This window comes from Arachis stenosperma, chromosome 8 (genome assembly GCF_014773155.1).
Source record: "Arachis stenosperma cultivar V10309 chromosome 8, arast.V10309.gnm1.PFL2, whole genome shotgun sequence".
Taxonomy (NCBI): Eukaryota; Viridiplantae; Streptophyta; class Magnoliopsida; order Fabales; family Fabaceae; genus Arachis; species Arachis stenosperma.
Genome location: NC_080384.1, coordinates 47,560,122 through 47,577,929, shown reverse-complemented (window position 1 = coordinate 47,577,929; position 17,808 = coordinate 47,560,122). Strand labels below are relative to the sequence as shown.

General features: G+C 34.2%; 1 protein-coding gene across 2 annotated transcripts in view; it reads right to left on the bottom strand.

Annotated features, from left to right (window-relative positions):
- LOC130944509 (uncharacterized) overlaps positions 1-1,716 on the bottom strand; it is a 29,904-nt gene extending 28,188 nt beyond the window's left edge. The window contains exon 1 of one of the 2 annotated variants that reach the window (XM_057872851.1): positions 706-1,716. In XM_057872851.1, coding sequence (XP_057728834.1) covers positions 706-1,550 — 845 coding nt within the window. In that variant the 5' untranslated portion in view covers positions 1,551-1,716. The remainder of the gene's footprint in view (positions 1-705) is intronic. The other variant, XM_057872852.1, reaches the window with a different exon arrangement.
- Positions 1,717-17,808: the final 16,092 nt, after the last annotated feature.

Here is a 17,808-nt window from a genome sequence, read left to right as displayed (position 1 = left end):
GAGATTTACTTATAGATGGACTAATTTCTAACATGATTTATGATAGGGCGTATTGATGTTGCTTGATCCATATAATCGGCCCCACCTAGTGGGGAAAAGGTTTTATTGTTGTTGTTGCTCTATGAATTTTTGAAGAAAATAATGAAAACAAGATTTGTGAAGGAAATGATGAAAATTGAAACAATATTTTTGTTTTAAATCTCCTCAGGTATTTTATTGTTTTAGATGTTTTCACTCCTTGTTTCACCAAAGACATGAAACACAATTAAAAACAAAACCAAGCATACCCTTATTTCTATATTCAACAACATACAGATCAAACGAAGTTATTGAGCCATCAAAACATGCGTAGAAAGAAGATAATGTAGGGCATCCCAAATAAAGAAGATACAAAAAGGCATGATACCACACTAAACTAGATGTCCTACCCTACAGGCTTAATCATATGAAGCGAAACTACTAAACTACACACAAGATTAACTGGAATTCCTCATCTGAATGGGAATCATACTATATATAGATTTATTTTGCACACAATGCCAGTGTAAAAGAAAACAAAAACATTTAATAGAATCTACCAACAATCTCTGCACTCTTAGTAGATAGTAATTAAACTCATCATGTATACAAAAACATCAAATTCCTCAGAATTAGTCTCCATGTACAAAAAGTTAAGGAAATTCAGGGGGGAAATTGTCAACATACCGGTACTCAGATTGCTCCACTCCATAATCAAAATGTAAAAACCGAATATGGGAAACCGCTCCTTGTGTATCCCCCTTTTCAAGACTCTCCCTCATAGCACCCAAATGAATAACCTGAATAGTCCTCAGTATGCAACCAAGAACCCTAACATCCCCTTCCTCCTCCGCCCCCTCCTCCTCCTCCTCCACCACCACTCCGCCACCCTCCCCTCGCTTGACAGTGACCTCCAATCCACGGTCCTCACTCTCCCACCGCTTAATCTGCTTATACACATTCCCACACAGAGCATCAAAAACACCCGCATGATCCAAAACCATCCTCCTCAAACTCATCAATTCACCTTCCTCAACCACAGTCGCAACGCTCGCATTAGCAGAACTTTCACTCCTCTCAAAATCCCCAACGCCAACATCATCATCGTCACCTTCCACTCTCAACCTCTTCACACCAAGCTCCAAAACACCATCAAGAACTCTCCTACACCTTCTTAATTCTTCATCATCCGAAGGTTCTGGAACCAGGTCGATCAAATTCTGCACGAAAAGCAGAAACTCGGCGCGAAAACGCAGCGTTTCGGAGTCGAATCCCCAAGGGGAAGAGGCGTTATCGAATTGGAGCAATTCGAGGGTGGAGAGGTATGTGAGGAGGGAAGGGGAGGGGCATGAGGGGGACCAGAGGATGTTGTGGAAGCGGCCAGATCGGGCAACGAGGGTTTGGAGGATGCGGCGGGCGAGGTCGCGGTTGCGAGGGCGGAGGGCGAGGAGGACGGCGCGGAGGGGCTCGAATTGCGCGAGGTGGAGGTGGTTCGCGGCGAGGCGAGAGAGAAACTCCGTTTCCTTCGACATCGACTGTGGTGTAGTTGCCGGTTCACTTCATCCGAAGCTCCGATTGAATTTGTGCATGAATCTCCTCTACCGAATCTTGTTGTGATTGTGTGAGAGTTTATTGCTGGGCAGCGACTTGCGTGTCTGAGTGTGTAAGAGAGAGTATTCCTCGTTTTTTTCGTCTGGTTTTTTCATTTGAAGACTAATTTAAACAATAATAATTTTTCTGGGACGAATTTAATTATTAATCCCTTTTTTAGTCTGATTTTTTTCAAAGAAAAAAGTGAACCCTCAAAACTGTTATGAAATAACTAAATAAATAAATAAATAAGAAAGAAGTAACCGATATAAAGTAAAGAAATATGATTAGATAACAATATTAATCACAATTACTATCTCAATATAAAAGATATGATACTTATATATTTACATATATGTATTAATGTATGAAAGAAAGAAGAGAGGAAGAATTTTGTATATAGACAATATAAAGAGAGAGAGAGAATTCTTATTGCTTGTGTGTGTAAAAGTTTCAGCATATGCCCCTATTTATACATGTGCAAGGCTTTACTTTTTCAAACTAGATTAAATACAATCACCCTTGGTAAACTAAGTCTCATAGAAAATGGTCATCCACATCATTCATCCTTATCACAACAATCCTTATCACAACACTCCCCCTTGGATGACCATTTAGGATTATTGCCTCATTAAAACCTTACTAAAGAAAACCCAATGGGAAAAAAACTTTAGTGAAGGAAAAAGAGTACAATATCCTTTGTGATAGGGACTGCCTCATTAAAAACCTTGTCAAGAAAAACCCAGTGGGAAAAAACCTGACCAAGGAAAAAAGAGTACAGTCTCCCCCTCTTGCCGACATCATTTAATGTTTCGAAATCGGCGCATCCCAATCTCATGTACCAATCTTTCAAAGGAGGATTTTGGGAGTGACTTTGTGAATAAATCTGCCAGATTGTCACTTGAGCGGATCTGTTGGATATCAATTGTCCCTTAATTTTGAAGATCATGAGTGAAGAAGAATTTGGGAGAAATATGCTTTGTTCTATCACCTTTGATATATCCGCCTTTAAGTTGAGCAATACATGCTGTATTATCTTCAAACAGGACAGTTGGAGCTATCTTTTGATCAATCAGTCCACATGATGACATAATATATTGACTCAAACTCCTCAGCCAAAAACACTCGCGACTAGCTTCATGAATCGCCAGTATTTCAGCATGATTAGAGGATGTTGCAGCAATTGTCTGTTTCGTGGACCTCCATGATATAGCTGTACCACCATATGTGAACAGGTATCCTGTTTGAGATCTCCTTTTATGTGGATCAGACAGGTATCCGGCATCTGCATAGCCAACTAATTATGACTTGGATCCATAGGGATAAAACAATCCCATATCAACCGTTCCATGGAGATATCGAAAAATTTGTTTGATTCTACTCCAATGTCTTCTGGTTGGAGAGGAACTATATCTTGCTAGTAAATTCACCGCGAATGATATGTCAGGTCGCGTATTATTAGCAAGATACATTAGCGCTCCAATGGCACTAAGATATGGTACTTCAGGACCAAGGATATCTTCATTTTCTTCCTTAGAACGGAATTGATCCTTCTCCACATCCAAAGATCTTATGATCATTGGGGTACTCAAGGGATGTGACTTATCCATATAAAATCTCTTCAAGATCTTTTCTGTGTATGTTGTTTGATAAATAAAGATCCCACTTTTTATATGCTCGATCTGCAGGCCGAGACAAAATTTAGTCTTTCCAAGATCTTTCATCTCAAACTCTTCTTTTAGAGTTTTTATAATTGTTGGAATCTCTTCAGGAGTACCAATGATATTTAAATCATCAACGTACACAGCAATAATAATAAATCCAGATGCAGTTTTCTTTATGAAAACACAGGGGCAGATATCATCATTCTTGAATCCGTTTTTGGCCAGATACTCAGTAAGACGATTATACCACATTCGTCCAGATTGCTTTAGACCATATAAAGATCTTTGCAATTTGACTGAGTATAATCCTTGCGAATATTCATTGTATGGTTTAGATATCTTTAGTCCTTCAGGGACTTTCATATAGATATCCCGATCTAATGAGCCGTATAAATAGGCTGTTACCACATCCATTAAATGCATATGCAGTTTATGATATGCACATAAACTGACCAAATAACGCAATGTTATCGCATCCACTACAGGGAAATACGTTTCTTCATAATCTATACCGGGCCTTTGTGAAAAACCTTGTGCCACAAGTCGGGCTTTATAGCGCACAACTTTATTTTTCTCATTTCGTTTTCTCACAAATACCCATTTGTATCCAACAGGTTTTACATCTTCTGGTGTACAGACTACAGGTCCAAAGACTTCACGTTTTGCAAGTGAGTCTAATTCAGCCTTCATGGCTGCTTCCCATTTTGGCCAATCATTTCTTTGTCGACATTCTTCAACTGATCTTGGCTCAAGATTCTTACTTTCATGCATGATATTTAATGCCACATTATATGCAAATATTTCATTGACAATTGTCTTATTTCGGTCCCATTTCTCTCCTGTAAAGACATAATTTATCGAGATCTCGTCATTTTCACAATTTTCAGGTACCTGAACGTCTTCTGGCGTTATATCAGAATTTTGGACAACTACAGGTGTCTTTACTATGTCTTTTTCAACAGGAATATTTACCTCTTTTCTCTTTCGAGGATTTTTATCTTTGGAACCGACAGGCCTGCCACGCTTCTGTCGTGTATTTGCTTCCGTGGCTATTTGTCCTACTGGGACATCAATTCGAATTGGAGCATTTTCCGCCCTGCCACGCTTCTGGCGTGAATTTGCTTCAGTGGCTACTTGTCCTACTGGGACGTCAATTCGAATTGAGGCATTTTCCGCTGGTATATAAGATTTGGTTATCCTCTTTGTATCGGAAAATGCATAAGGCAATTCATTTGCTATTCTTTGCAAATGTATAATCTTTTGAACTTCTAGTTCACATTCCCCTGATCGAGGATTTAAATGCATCAATGATGATGCATTCCAATTAAGTTCCTTTTCAGAAAACTTATTCTCTCCCCCTAATGTTGGAAATTTTGATTCATCAAAATGACAATCCGTAAACCGGGCTTTAAATACATCTCCAGTTTGTATTTCAAGATACCTCACTATAGAGGGAGAATCATATCCAACATATATCCCCAATTTTCTTTGGGGTCCCATTTTGGTGCGATTAGGTGGTGCAATGGGAACATATATTGCACACCCAAATATTCTTAAATGGGAAACATTTGGCTGCTGGCCAAAAGCTAATTGCATAGGAGAGAATTGATGATAACTCGTTGGCCTCAAACGAATAAGTGCTGCGGCATGTAAAATAGCATGCCCCCAAACCGAGGTTGGGAGATTTGTTCTCATAAGCAAAGGTCTAGCAATCAATTGGAGGCGTTTAATAAGTGATTCTGCTAACCCATTTTGTGTGTGAACATAAGCTACTGGATGTTCAACACTTATTCCATTAGCCATACAATAAGCATCAAATGCTTAGGAAGTAAATTCACCAGCATTATCAAGACGAATTGTTTTGATTGAATTTTCTGAAAATTGTGCTTTTAATCGAATAATTTGAGCCAGTAATCTCGCAAACGCCAGGTTGCGAGAAGATAATAAGCACACATGTGACCATCTCGAAGATGCGTCTATTATGACCATAAAATATCTAAAAGATCCACATGGTGGATGAATAGGTCCACATATATCACCTTGAATCCTTTCTAGGAATTCAGGGGACTCAAATCCAATCTTTACTGGTGATGGCTTTAAAATTAGCTTTCCATGAGAACATGCAGCACAACAAAATTCACTAGTTTTAAGAATCTTCTGGTTCTTTAGTGAATGTCCATGAGAGTTTTCAATAATTCTCCTCATCATGGTTGTTCCCGGATGACCCAATCTATTATGCCAAGTTACAAATTCATTTGGGCTAGTAAACTTCTGGTTTACAATGGCATGTGATTCAATTGCACTAATCTTGGTATAATACAATCCAGATGAAAGTGAAGGTAACTTTTCTAATATAACTTTCTTATTTGAATCATGAGTTGTGATACATAAATACTCATGATTTCCCTCATTCATTGTCTCAACATGATATCCATTTCAGCGAATATCTTTGAAACTCAACAAGTTCCTCAGAGACTTGGTAGATAATAGTGCATTATTTATTATAAATTTTGTTCCTCCAAGAAACAAAATTATAGCTCTTCCGGAGCCTTCTATCACATTGCCTGAGCCAATAATAGTATTAACATACTCTTCTTTTGGCACAAGATGGGTAAAATATATATCACTTTTAAGAATAGTGTGCGAACTTGCACTATCCGCAAGGCAGATATCTTCAGAATATATCCTTACCATTTTTCTTCAAAAACAAATAATAATAATAATAAAATGAGTAAAAGTACATGCACAGTAAAATTATTCACATGAATACTTAACAAACACATACATATATCAAATTATTCCATCATTGATCAAATAGCCAATATCTCCTTCAGAATCCTTAAAGAAATTAGATACATCATAATGAGTGATGAAATTTTCATCATTTGAAACAAAATTTGTTTCCTTTTCTTTGTCATCCCTTTTCAAGGATGCTTGATAAAGATCAACTAGGTGCCTTGGGGTATGACAGGTACGTGACCAATGGCCCTTTCCACCACAACGGAAACATTTATCCTCAATTGATTTACTTTACCCATTATTTCTTTCTTTATCCCACTTCTGGTGAGATCTTTTCTTGTGAGCATAATTTCTTTTCCTTCCATAATTTTTCTTGTTATCAAAATCTTGTCATTTACCTCTTCTGGGGTTATAATTTGCCGCATTTGCTTCAGGAAATGGGGCGGCGCCAGCTGGGCGCGCTTCATGATTTTTTAAGAGCAACTAATTGTTGCGTTCAGCAACAAGAAAGCAAGAAATTAACTCAGAACATTTTTAAATTCTTTTTCTCAATACTGCTGCTGCAGGAGCACAATCAAGATATGGAAGGTCGAGAAAATTTTCTCTAACATATCGGGTTTGAGGAGGTATAACCGTCTTTTGATGATTGTACATTTCGTCAAGGTCTTTCCACAGATCTGCAGGATCTTTTAATGTGGGATATTCATTTTTCAATCATACGTCAACATGACGACGAAGAAAAATCATAGCTTTGGCTTTATCCTTCTGGAATGCATTATTTTCAGCCTTAATGGTATCTCCAAGATCCATTAAATCAAGATAGATTTTAACATCTATATCCATGATAAATAATTATTTCGAAATATATCAAGAGCATTAAATTTAAGATGAGAGAGCTTCAACATAATGAAAATTTGTTACCTGGAGTCTTCCTAAAATTTCATTAGAGCTTCGTGCTGATAACGTGTTATGAAATAACTAAATAAATAAGGAAGAAGTAACCAATATAAAGTAAAGAAATATGATTAGATAACAATATTAATCACAATTACTATCTCAATATAAAAGATATGATACTTATATATTTACATATATGTATTAATGTATGAAAGAAAGAAGAGAGGAAGAATTTTGTATATAGACAATATAAAGAGAGAGAGAGAATTCTTATTGCTTGTGTGTGTAAAAGTTTCAGCCTATGCCCCTATTTATACATGTGCAAGGCTTTACTTTTTCAAACTAGATTAAATACAATCACCCTTGGTAAACTAAGTCTCATAAAAAATGATCATCCACATCATTCATCCTTATCACAACAATCCTTATCACAACAAAAACATTCGTTATTTTCTTGATTTTTTTTTTTTTACAAGAGAAGTTGATATTTGAATACTAATCGATCACGATTTAATAAGTTTAACTAAAATATTATCTAATAATTTTTAATTATCATCTTTATACAAAGATATTTGTATATAAATATTTATTTTAAACAAATTAAAAAAAAAGTAAATATAAAAATAAAAGTAATTATTTAAATTAATTTTTAAAAATTTTAAAAATAGATATTTTAATTCTAAAAAAATTAATACTCAAAAATATTTTTAAAGTTTTATTTTGATAGATAAATTAGTTTTCAATTTATTTTTTAGCGGAGTAATTACCTAAAGCAGTCCTCAAAAGTTTTAAAAATGGATATTTTAATCCAAAAAAATTAATACACAAATCAATCTCTAATATTTTTCTCCGTTAGACATAATAGTCATGTGTCTATTTTCCGACATAACTCACTAAATTCTTCAAATATTTATTAGAAAAATAATATTAGTAGATATTATAATCAAATTAACTTTTAAGGTTAAGTTAAATCTATTTAGTTTTTAATATTGTATTTTTTCAAAAACTAAAAATTAAATCATCCTCATTACATACACAATTTCAAATTCAAAAAAAAAAGAGATGTACTAAATCCCATATTCTCTTAAATTAAAAAGGGGTTAAGTACGATTTTGGTCTCGAATTTTTTTGTTCCGAACTTTTTTTTGCATACAAAACCGTCCCTAAAGTTTCAGTTGGTTTTAAAATCGTCCTTCGGATAAAAAAAAATATTTTTTAAAGACAATTTTGCCCTTGATGGTTTCTTTTCCTTCATGTCATTCCCACGAAATCATTTCGTCTTCCTCAAATAAATCACAATGTTTGAGAACACACTTGGTCTTTGAAACGTTTGCGTCATACCCTACAAAAGCGTTCCTATGAGGATGATCTACGCTACTCGTTGAAGAAATTGTGTTGCTGGGAGTTCGATCGAGGTTGTGTTGTCGCATTCGTCACTCATCTTCATCGCTGCAGATAGCCGTTGTTGAAATAAACTTGCTATCCATGCAATGTCGCTTCACTTCAACTATTTCTTTCATTTTGGTGGTTTGAGATTTAGAACAATGTTAATGCATCTAAGTTGTATAGGGTTTAATGTAGATTGCATTCACTGTGGATAAAGTTAGGGTTTGTAATGATCTATTTTTTTTTCTTTCTTGTTTATTTTAGTAATGTATTTTGTTGAATAATAAGATTGTTTGAGTAGAAGATGTTATACTTTAACAGGAGGGTGCATCATGGGAGAACATTCGGATATGAGAACGGGATATTTAAGTATTTGACAGGGCAAACTACAATCATCGAAGAAATTGATGGCGATTGGTGGTCTGTGTTTGAGGCATATGAATATTTAAGACAGTTTGGATACTTTTAGTCAACCATTGCAGCATTATAGTAAATATCTAAATGCGAATGATTCTAAGAATAACTTGAAAATGTTGAAAGGTGACTTAGATGCAATTGCGATGTGCAAAATAGCTAAGATGAGGGGCTTGGTGGATTTGTTTGTGGTGCATGATGTTGGGGATGCGGATGAATTTTCGAAAGTTGGTTATATCGTAGGAAAAGATACTGGGGTTGTTGAAAGTGAGGAACTTATTAGTGGTGGTCTTTAGATAGTGGTATTTGTAGGAGAACAAGAAAAGAATGTGATAGCAAAGGATGATAATCCTGTGACTAATGCAGTTAGGAATGTGGTTGAAACAGAATTTTAGAATAAGGGTATTTCAGTAGAGTTAGATAGTGAATGACAGATTGACGGAGATCGCCATGAAAGTAGTGATAAAGACAGTGATAACCTTGAATATTTGCCATCTAATGAGGAGAGAAGTAGTGCCAAAGACATCAACTTCACTGATAGTGAGAAAGAGTATGAATATGATAGTGAATTTGGGAAAAATTATTCTGCACCAAAGATGGCTACTACGGCCAAGGGTAAGAGGGTTGTTACAAGTGAGCTAAGTGATGTGGAAGGGGCATATAGTGATGAATTGGAAGTAGACCATATGATTGATAGAGATAACTTAGGGGTTGATGATTAGGGGTGCACATAAGATCAGATGAAACCGAGTTTGGCTTTACATGGACCCGACCCTAAATAATGATCAAGTCTATTTTTGAGACATTTACCCGACATTGGACCTAGTGAAATCACATTACTTTAGTGCCACACTAAAATCGGGTCTCGACCGGGTGAAGTTCGGGTCTTGATAAATTTTATGTCAAACAAACTTGTTACAGAGAAGTTGATAACCATACTTGAACTTGAATTTATTCATAAATTCTAATTTCATGCTTCTTTGATATATTTCCTAATTCAACAAATGTGATTAAAAATAAAACAATAGGCTTATAATTAATATAACATAATATTGAAATTAATTTAAAACATATATACCTTTTTTAGTCTCCTAGATTGCACATGGGCTAGGTGAACTATTGATCCGGACCCGACCCTAAATAATGACCGGGTATAATTTTGAGATCCTTATCCGATCCTAGACCTGATGAAATCACACCAACATAGCCCAAAGTATTCGAGTTCGGGCCGGTTCTTCGGGTTGAGTCGGGTCATGTGCACCCCTACTAATGAGGCAGAGGAGGATGCTGATGGTGGATCAACATGTGAGGGCCAAAGGTTTTCATTCCATAAACCTCAAAAAGGCATGACTAAGTACAAATGAGAGGTGAAAACACTTTATGAATCTAGGAAAGAGTTTAAGGATATTGTAGTAGCTAATGCAGTACAAACAGTTAGGAATATCAAGTTCAAGAAGTGTGACTTGGTAAGGGTGAGGGCTGTTTGTCACAAAGAGTGTCCTTTTTGTGCATACAGGGCTGGAGAGGAATAAACATGGCAATTAAAAAGCATAAATTTACAACACACTTACATGCATACACACAGAATTGGCATAATACACTCCAAATCGCTAGGCAACTAGTTTAAGAAGAAGGTGGAGTCCAATCCAAGAATCGAGATAAAGGAGTTGGTGGCAAAGGCACATAAAAAATGGAATCTAATTGTGACTAAATCAATGATAGCAAAAACTAAGCAAGAGGCATTGAGCCATATTTAGGGTGCATTTAGGGAGCAGTATAAAAGGATTAATGATTATTGTACTAAACTTCTAAAAGCACATCCAGGATCATCCGTCTACCTGAAAGTGATTCGGTCTTCGGATTTTGCTTAAACCCAAGCTTGATGAATTACTGCATATTTCAGAGACTGTATGTATGCTTTGATGAGTGGCATTCTATGTCCTCATGCCATCAGTTGCATTAACTTCAAAGGATTTTATTTAGAATCCTATATGAATGACTGCTACAAAAAGGATGCTTACCTGAAGTGCTACCAATAGGTGATACACCCTGTGAATGAACTGGATCTATGGGAGAGAACTCAATATGATGATGTCATGCCACCTCTATATAGAGGGCCAAGTCATAGACTCGTAAAGAAGAGAAAGCGAGGGTCTGGAGATGAGGAGAAAAGAAGCCAAAATCATATATCACGGAGGGATCAAATTCAAAGACGCTTCAACTTTGGTGATGTAGGACACAAGAAGGGGGGTTGTACAAAGCCTAAGAAGAGTGAATGTGCCATTATATTCTAGGGTTTAGTTTATATTATGCTATGTATATATTTCACTATTTACTTATGTATTTAATTCTCATTCTTTCTATATAATTGTCATTACCTTCATAGGCCCAAATCTCAACACAACAAGCTGTCAAAGCTCCCAAGAGAGGGAGGAAGCCTACATCCAAACAACTCCATGGTCAAACAATTCATATAGGAAAGAAGAGAAAGAATTCATCCTCACAACCCAATCTTCCAGTAACTCAGTCCAAGAAATCAGTAGCTCAACCCAAGAATACATCAACTCAGCCCAACAACCAACTCCAGCCTAACCCCTAAAGCACTTTCAACCCAACCATTGGCCAAGAACAAGAATACAATAGCAGTAACTTCTTCTAACAAAAAATAGTCACTGAGTCAACCAACTGAGAGAAAGATACATTTTTCTGTCATCCAGACTAGTGCACCACATGTTCCTCTGCAGAAGTTCAAGCTAATGGCAAAATTACCTCTTAGTGAATGGAAAAATCTTTAAATATTGCTTGTTATATTTTTTTGTTATCACTGTGTTATTTAGTTGAAAACAATGTTTAGTTGAAAACAATGTTTTATACACACTATCTTGAATCCTGTTTTTTGGTATTAGGTGTTTCAGCATACTATCTTAAATCTTGTTTTTGTCTCAGTGGCATGACATCCATTGTAAGCTATGGTATCAATTTAGACTTGTGTAATCTATGGGTTGAATTGTGTTTGTTTTAACTTGTCTTTAATTGAAATTGGTCATTAGGTCATTGCTGGAGTTACAAATCTCATGATACACCATTAAACAGGTTCACAAATGATACACCTAAACATCACTTTCATTCATTACTTCAAATAAGCTCATAAATGATACAACATTAAATCATTGTAACATCACAAGTTATCCTCAAAATTTATTCATAGAATACAACAATCTCCTAAAATTGCCTAACTAATCATCTATAATTTAGGTGCATTCCATATAGTTGCCTTAACTTATATGAATTCTGTAGTAACAAAAATAAAATCCAATCCAGCCAACAATCCCTAAAGCAACAATAATCCTATGGTTCCATTCAACATCCTTCAATCTTGATTTTAAGTTTGTAATTTTTCTCCTATTTCTTGCAATTTCAGTGTGCTGCTGAGCTCCTCCAAGTTTCGGATCTGCCCAACGAAAAAATCACAACTATCCTAAACTTGACACAAGCCATAAATGTAAGTGAAAAAATATCAAATTCCCAAACTGATCAGATTCGCAAATGAGGAACAACAACATACCTCATAGCATATGCAACTCCAAAATATTTGCCCTGGGTTATCCTTTGTTGATGAAGTTTGCAGAATTGGCCTCTTTCCATGTTCGCATAGCAACTCCTTCGCAGGTAAATAAAATCGAGAAGATTTTGAACTCTGGGATGTCATGGACGACTGATTGTTGAACCCTACCTCTGCTTTGTTGAACCCTAGCATTGTTGCTTTTCCTTGAGCTTCCAAAGAAGACGATCATGTTATCCTCTTCACAATCTGCTCTCTTATTTATTTGTTTCATTATTTATCTATTTATTATTATTAGTGTTATTATTATTATGAATATTATAATTATCTGTTAAAAAATGAGTAATGGACACTAACAAACTTAGGAATAAAATTGTCTGAAAAAACTATTTTAAAACCAACTCGAATTTTATGGACGATTTTATATGCAAAAAAAAGTTGGAGATGAAAATTTTTTTCGATCTATACGTTAGGCATCAAAATCGTACTTAACTCATTAAAAGCATATTATTATGGTTTGTTTAGTTTCATATTTCGTTATTTGTATGTTTCATTTTATTATGTTGAGTATTCTCTAATTCCAAGTTAGATATGTCTTTCATTAAGAAGAAGCGGTCCAAACGTTGATTATATATATATGTATGCACTATGTAAGATTGTAAAGACCAGTTTGGACAAACAAGTTAATTAAGCTCTTTTGGAAAAATGCTTAAAATATAAAAACTTAAATTAAAAATAACTTATAAATAAATTATTTTGTGTTTGATTTTTTTAGTCATAAAAGTACTTATTTTAAAACAAAAGTGATAAAAAGCTTTTAATTATAAAAGTCACTTTTTTTTTAACTTCTCCATAAGTACTTAAATAATTTTTTAGAAAGTTACAAGTTAATTTTAAAAATTGCACCAAACATTAATGTTATAACTTTTCATAAGTTAAAAAAATTGGTTATGGATCTATCCAATTTGGTCATAAGTAGATATGCTTATAAGAATCATCATCATGCAAGACATATTTAGTGATATTCATTAGTATCAATTATACCACATAAAAAAAAGTAAAATAAAATAAAATTATTCTTCTTCTTCTTCTTCTTCTTATTATTATTATTAATAATTACACAATAATAATGTGCCATAATATTTTGCATGTTTTTGAATAAAAATAATGACAAATTTATTTATTCAATTTGTATATATAGATATTTATAATATAAAAAAATTTAGATAAAAAATATAAAAAAGCATATATACATATATAATAAATTAATAATAATAATAATAATAATAATAATAATAATAATAATAATAATAATAATAATAATAATAATAATAATAATAATAATAATAATAATAATAATGTTCAATATAGTTATTATAAATTATTTAAAAAAAATTCAAGGTTGAAACTATTTAATATTTTTGTATTTAATATAACTTAGCTTGGTCGGATATCAAAGTTATTCTTCTATTTTCACTTGAATCTCAACTTAATCACCAAATTATCAATTAACTCTTTCTATTTTACAATTAGACTAACTTAACAGATACATCCATGTGGCACATACAAATTATTTTTCTTTGATTTATAATATGCGCCAAAATTATGTTAACAAAAAAGAAGTGTGTCGAATTTGTATTTTCCGTTAGTGACTTATGTCGGAAAATTGATGGAAGACTGTTATGTTTAGCAAAGAAAAACATTGGGATTGATCTGTGTATTAATTTTTTTGGACTAAAATGTTCGCTTTTAAAATCTTTAGAAACTGATTTGAGTAATTATTCTGCCGGAAAATAGATTAGAGACTAATTTGTGAGTAAAATCTTGAAGATATTTTTGTATATTAATTTTTTAAGGGACTAAAATGTCTACTTTTAAAATCATTGGGATTGATTTAGATAATCACTCTTAAAATAAAATAGAGAGAATAAGAAATTTTTATTAGAAAAAAGTATATACTGGGTACCAAGAGTCAATCTACCAATTTTTGACAACTCAATTAATAATTAATAATTTTAAATTATTTTAATAAATTTAAATTTCAAAAAATGACATTAATAAAAAATTTGAATTATATAAGTTTTGTGTTGAGTAACCGCTCACAAGGTCACTGTGATCAGCGTCCGTTTTCTTTCTATCATCGCGTCATCTTCTTTCGGAGAGGGTGAAGATCACGCAACCTGATCTCTTCAACAACGACATGGTGGTTATTCATGGCCTTCAAGCTTTCATCGCTCCGTTTTCTTGCGACGTGGAGAGGATGACCTCGCTCTCGTTCCCGTTCCATCCAGATCATCGTTCTGGTCAACATATTAATACTTCCGGCTCGGTGCAGCCTGCTATCATGCGCCTGATGCTCAGAGATGCCATGCTCCGTAACAATGGCTTCAGCATCCTAGCCCTCCCTAGAAAGGTGAAGTACGCCGAGCTTGTGACTCATGTGCCGGTTCGCCACCATTGCAGTGCACTATCTTTCCAGCCGCAATAACCACTGCGTCGCCGGTTCATTGGTGCGCCGCCGTTTTGTGACGATGAAATCTGTTATCGCGAAAACTCGTGCGTGTTCTATTACCCGATTGCCATCGAACGCATATCTCTCGACTTTGTCTCAAAGTCACGAACAAAAATCCTGCATCTTCCGATGGCTTCGTCAATGGAATGTATATTTGGAGAAGAATGAATAAATGCATCATCCATTAATGTGGATTATGAATGTTCTTTTAATTGAGGTATTTATACATGTGCCTTTAAGAAGTATCTTTTTATACATGTGTCTTCTAATAGAAATGTCTTTTTTAGATGTGTCTTTTAAATGGATGTATGTCGAAAAGGGAGCAGCCGTTGGGGTTGGGGAATGAAGTTAGACTTGAACGGTAAAAGATAGGGTTTATTATGTTTACTAATGGTAATTGGGGTTGAATTAAATTTACCATGGATAACTGGACATGTATTTTTTTTTTTCTAAAATAAACTCTAGAGTCCAGCTCAATAAAAATTTGCAAGAGTTAGCAGAACCCTTATTGATCATCTAATGGAATTGTAAATATAAAGATTAAAATAAGTAACATTACTTAAATAACCTTGTTAATTAAAAAATAAGAACTAATAAAAAGGAGAAAACTTTAATTAATAAAAACTAAACCCTTGCTTCTGCAAGAGAGGAGTGAAGGCAACAATGCTTTTTTTTTTTAAGCAAAAATGAGAAGCCAAGTCAGAAACCATTTCACGAAAACCTCTAAAAGAAGCTTGTTGTACGTGTGTTCGTCTTTCTCAAGGTGCTTCACCATGTTATTGAAGAACACAACTTTGCGAGGAAGGAGTAAACTGAGCTGCATCAAAGACCAAAAACTTCTTCAGGTTCTTTGAAGAGACCAGCGAATACCGACAATAAGTTAAGGAACCTTGTGGGTATCACGAAACGTTTGCCTTCTTGACCTACGTACACAAATATGAACCCCGAGGGAGCGCGTCACAGCGACAAAGCGCATGGGTGGGAATCGACAGAAGAGGAATCGTAATGGTAGTGGTGGTGGTGGTGGCTGATGGCCCTCCTCACATTCTTTGCCTCTCTGTTCTATGGTGTCTCTCTTCTCTATATTTTTAATGGGTGTAAAGGATGGATTTAAAATTTGAAAAATTTAATACCGATTTTTAGTAAAGAAAAGTTATTAAAATTTCCGTCTTTATTTTAAAAAATTTTAGTTCCGCGTATTTTCACGTTTGTAAGTATTGAAGGGATTGAAATTTTGTGTATTTACATTAAAATTTTAGTTCTAATTTTTAGTTATCGAACATAAACGGAGTCTTAGGGTTCGTTTGGAAAACTTTAGAAGTAATTTTTTTAATTTTTAACTTATGAAAAGTTGTAGTATTAATGTCTGGTACAATTTAAAAAACCAAATTGTAACTTTCTAAGAAGCTATTTAGGAGTTTATAGAGAAGTTAAAAAAATGACTTCTCTCATAATACTTCTACTTTTCATCAAATTTCTATAAAATAAGCATTTTTAGAATTAAAAATTCAAACACAAAATAACTTATTTATAAGTTACTTTTAACATAGTCATTTATTGTTTAAGTTATTTTATCAAAAATAGCTTAATTAAGTTAGTTATCCGAATTGGGTCTTAATCTCTTAGTCTTTAGAAACAAATGCAACCTTAAAATTTTAAGATTATTGTCTTATTGAAGAGATAATATCTAAGGTTATTAAGAGTCCGTTTGGGAAGTAGTTTTTCTGACTTTTGAATTATGAAAAGTCAAGTGTACGCATGTTTGACACTATTTTAAAAAGAACTTTTAACTTTTCGAAAAGTTAATTTAAAGCTTTTTGAAGAAGTTGAAATATATGATTTCTCCTCTTCAAAAAATTATTCTATCATTCCTGTAAAACATATCACATCAAAACAAAAAAAATCTACTTTTATTCCTGGCTCCCTATCACCATTTTCATCCAAGATTACATCTGTTAGAAGTATTGGCCTTCTACCATCATTTTCACGTAATGATTTATCAGCTGAAAATATTGTCCTTCCACCACCATTTTAAAACAATGTTCCATCTGAATCACCTATTACATATATTCATTTTAGTTTTTTTTATTATTTTACCACTTTACTTTTATTACTAAATTTGTATTTACATTGTGTGTGGTATAAAATTTCAATTTTAATTTTATTTTTTTTATGTGATTTTATTTTTATATAGCTTCTATTATTTTTATATAGCTGCTATTATTATTGTGCTATTATAAAGAATTAATTGCCTAAACAATTGTAATTTTAGTGATTAGGTTATAGAAAATCAACATTCAATATTGAAAAGTATTTGTTATCATCCTTGTTTTAATATCCATTTTTTGTGAAAACATAAATTGTATTTTTTGAGTTATTTATCCAAACGCTACAACTTTAAAATAAGTACTTCTATAACTAAAAATTCAAACACAAAATAACTTATATATAAGCTGCTATTAATAAAAGTCCTTATTCTTAAGCTCTTTTTTCAAAAAAGTTTATTTAAGTCGTTTGGCCTAAATTGTGTTTCAGTCTAACATAAATGGGATAAGTATTGTTTTGGTCCCTAAAGTTTTCGTCCCTCTTCTAATTTTCGATTTAGAATCGTCCTTAACGTTTTCTTTCGTATTAAAATCGTCCTTTTTATTTTTTTGACAAAAATACCCTCACCACTACCAACACAATTATCTCCACCACCACCACCACCAACACCAACACCAACACCACCACCAGCACCACGACCACCACCAACATCACCACCAACGCCGCCACCATCCCCCTCCCCTCTTTCCCCTTCCCCCCACCCCCACCCCGCGTCCCCTCCCCCTCCCCGTCTCCCCGTCTCCCCTTCCCCCCACCCCCACCCTGCGCGTCTTACCTTCCCCCCTCCCCGTCTCCACTTCCCCCCACCCCCCACCCCCACCTCCACCTCCACACAGAGAAGCAGAAACAAAAAATCAACAAATTCAAGCACAAATTTAACACAAGCAGAAACAGAAAGCAACAAATCAACAAAAAAGCAG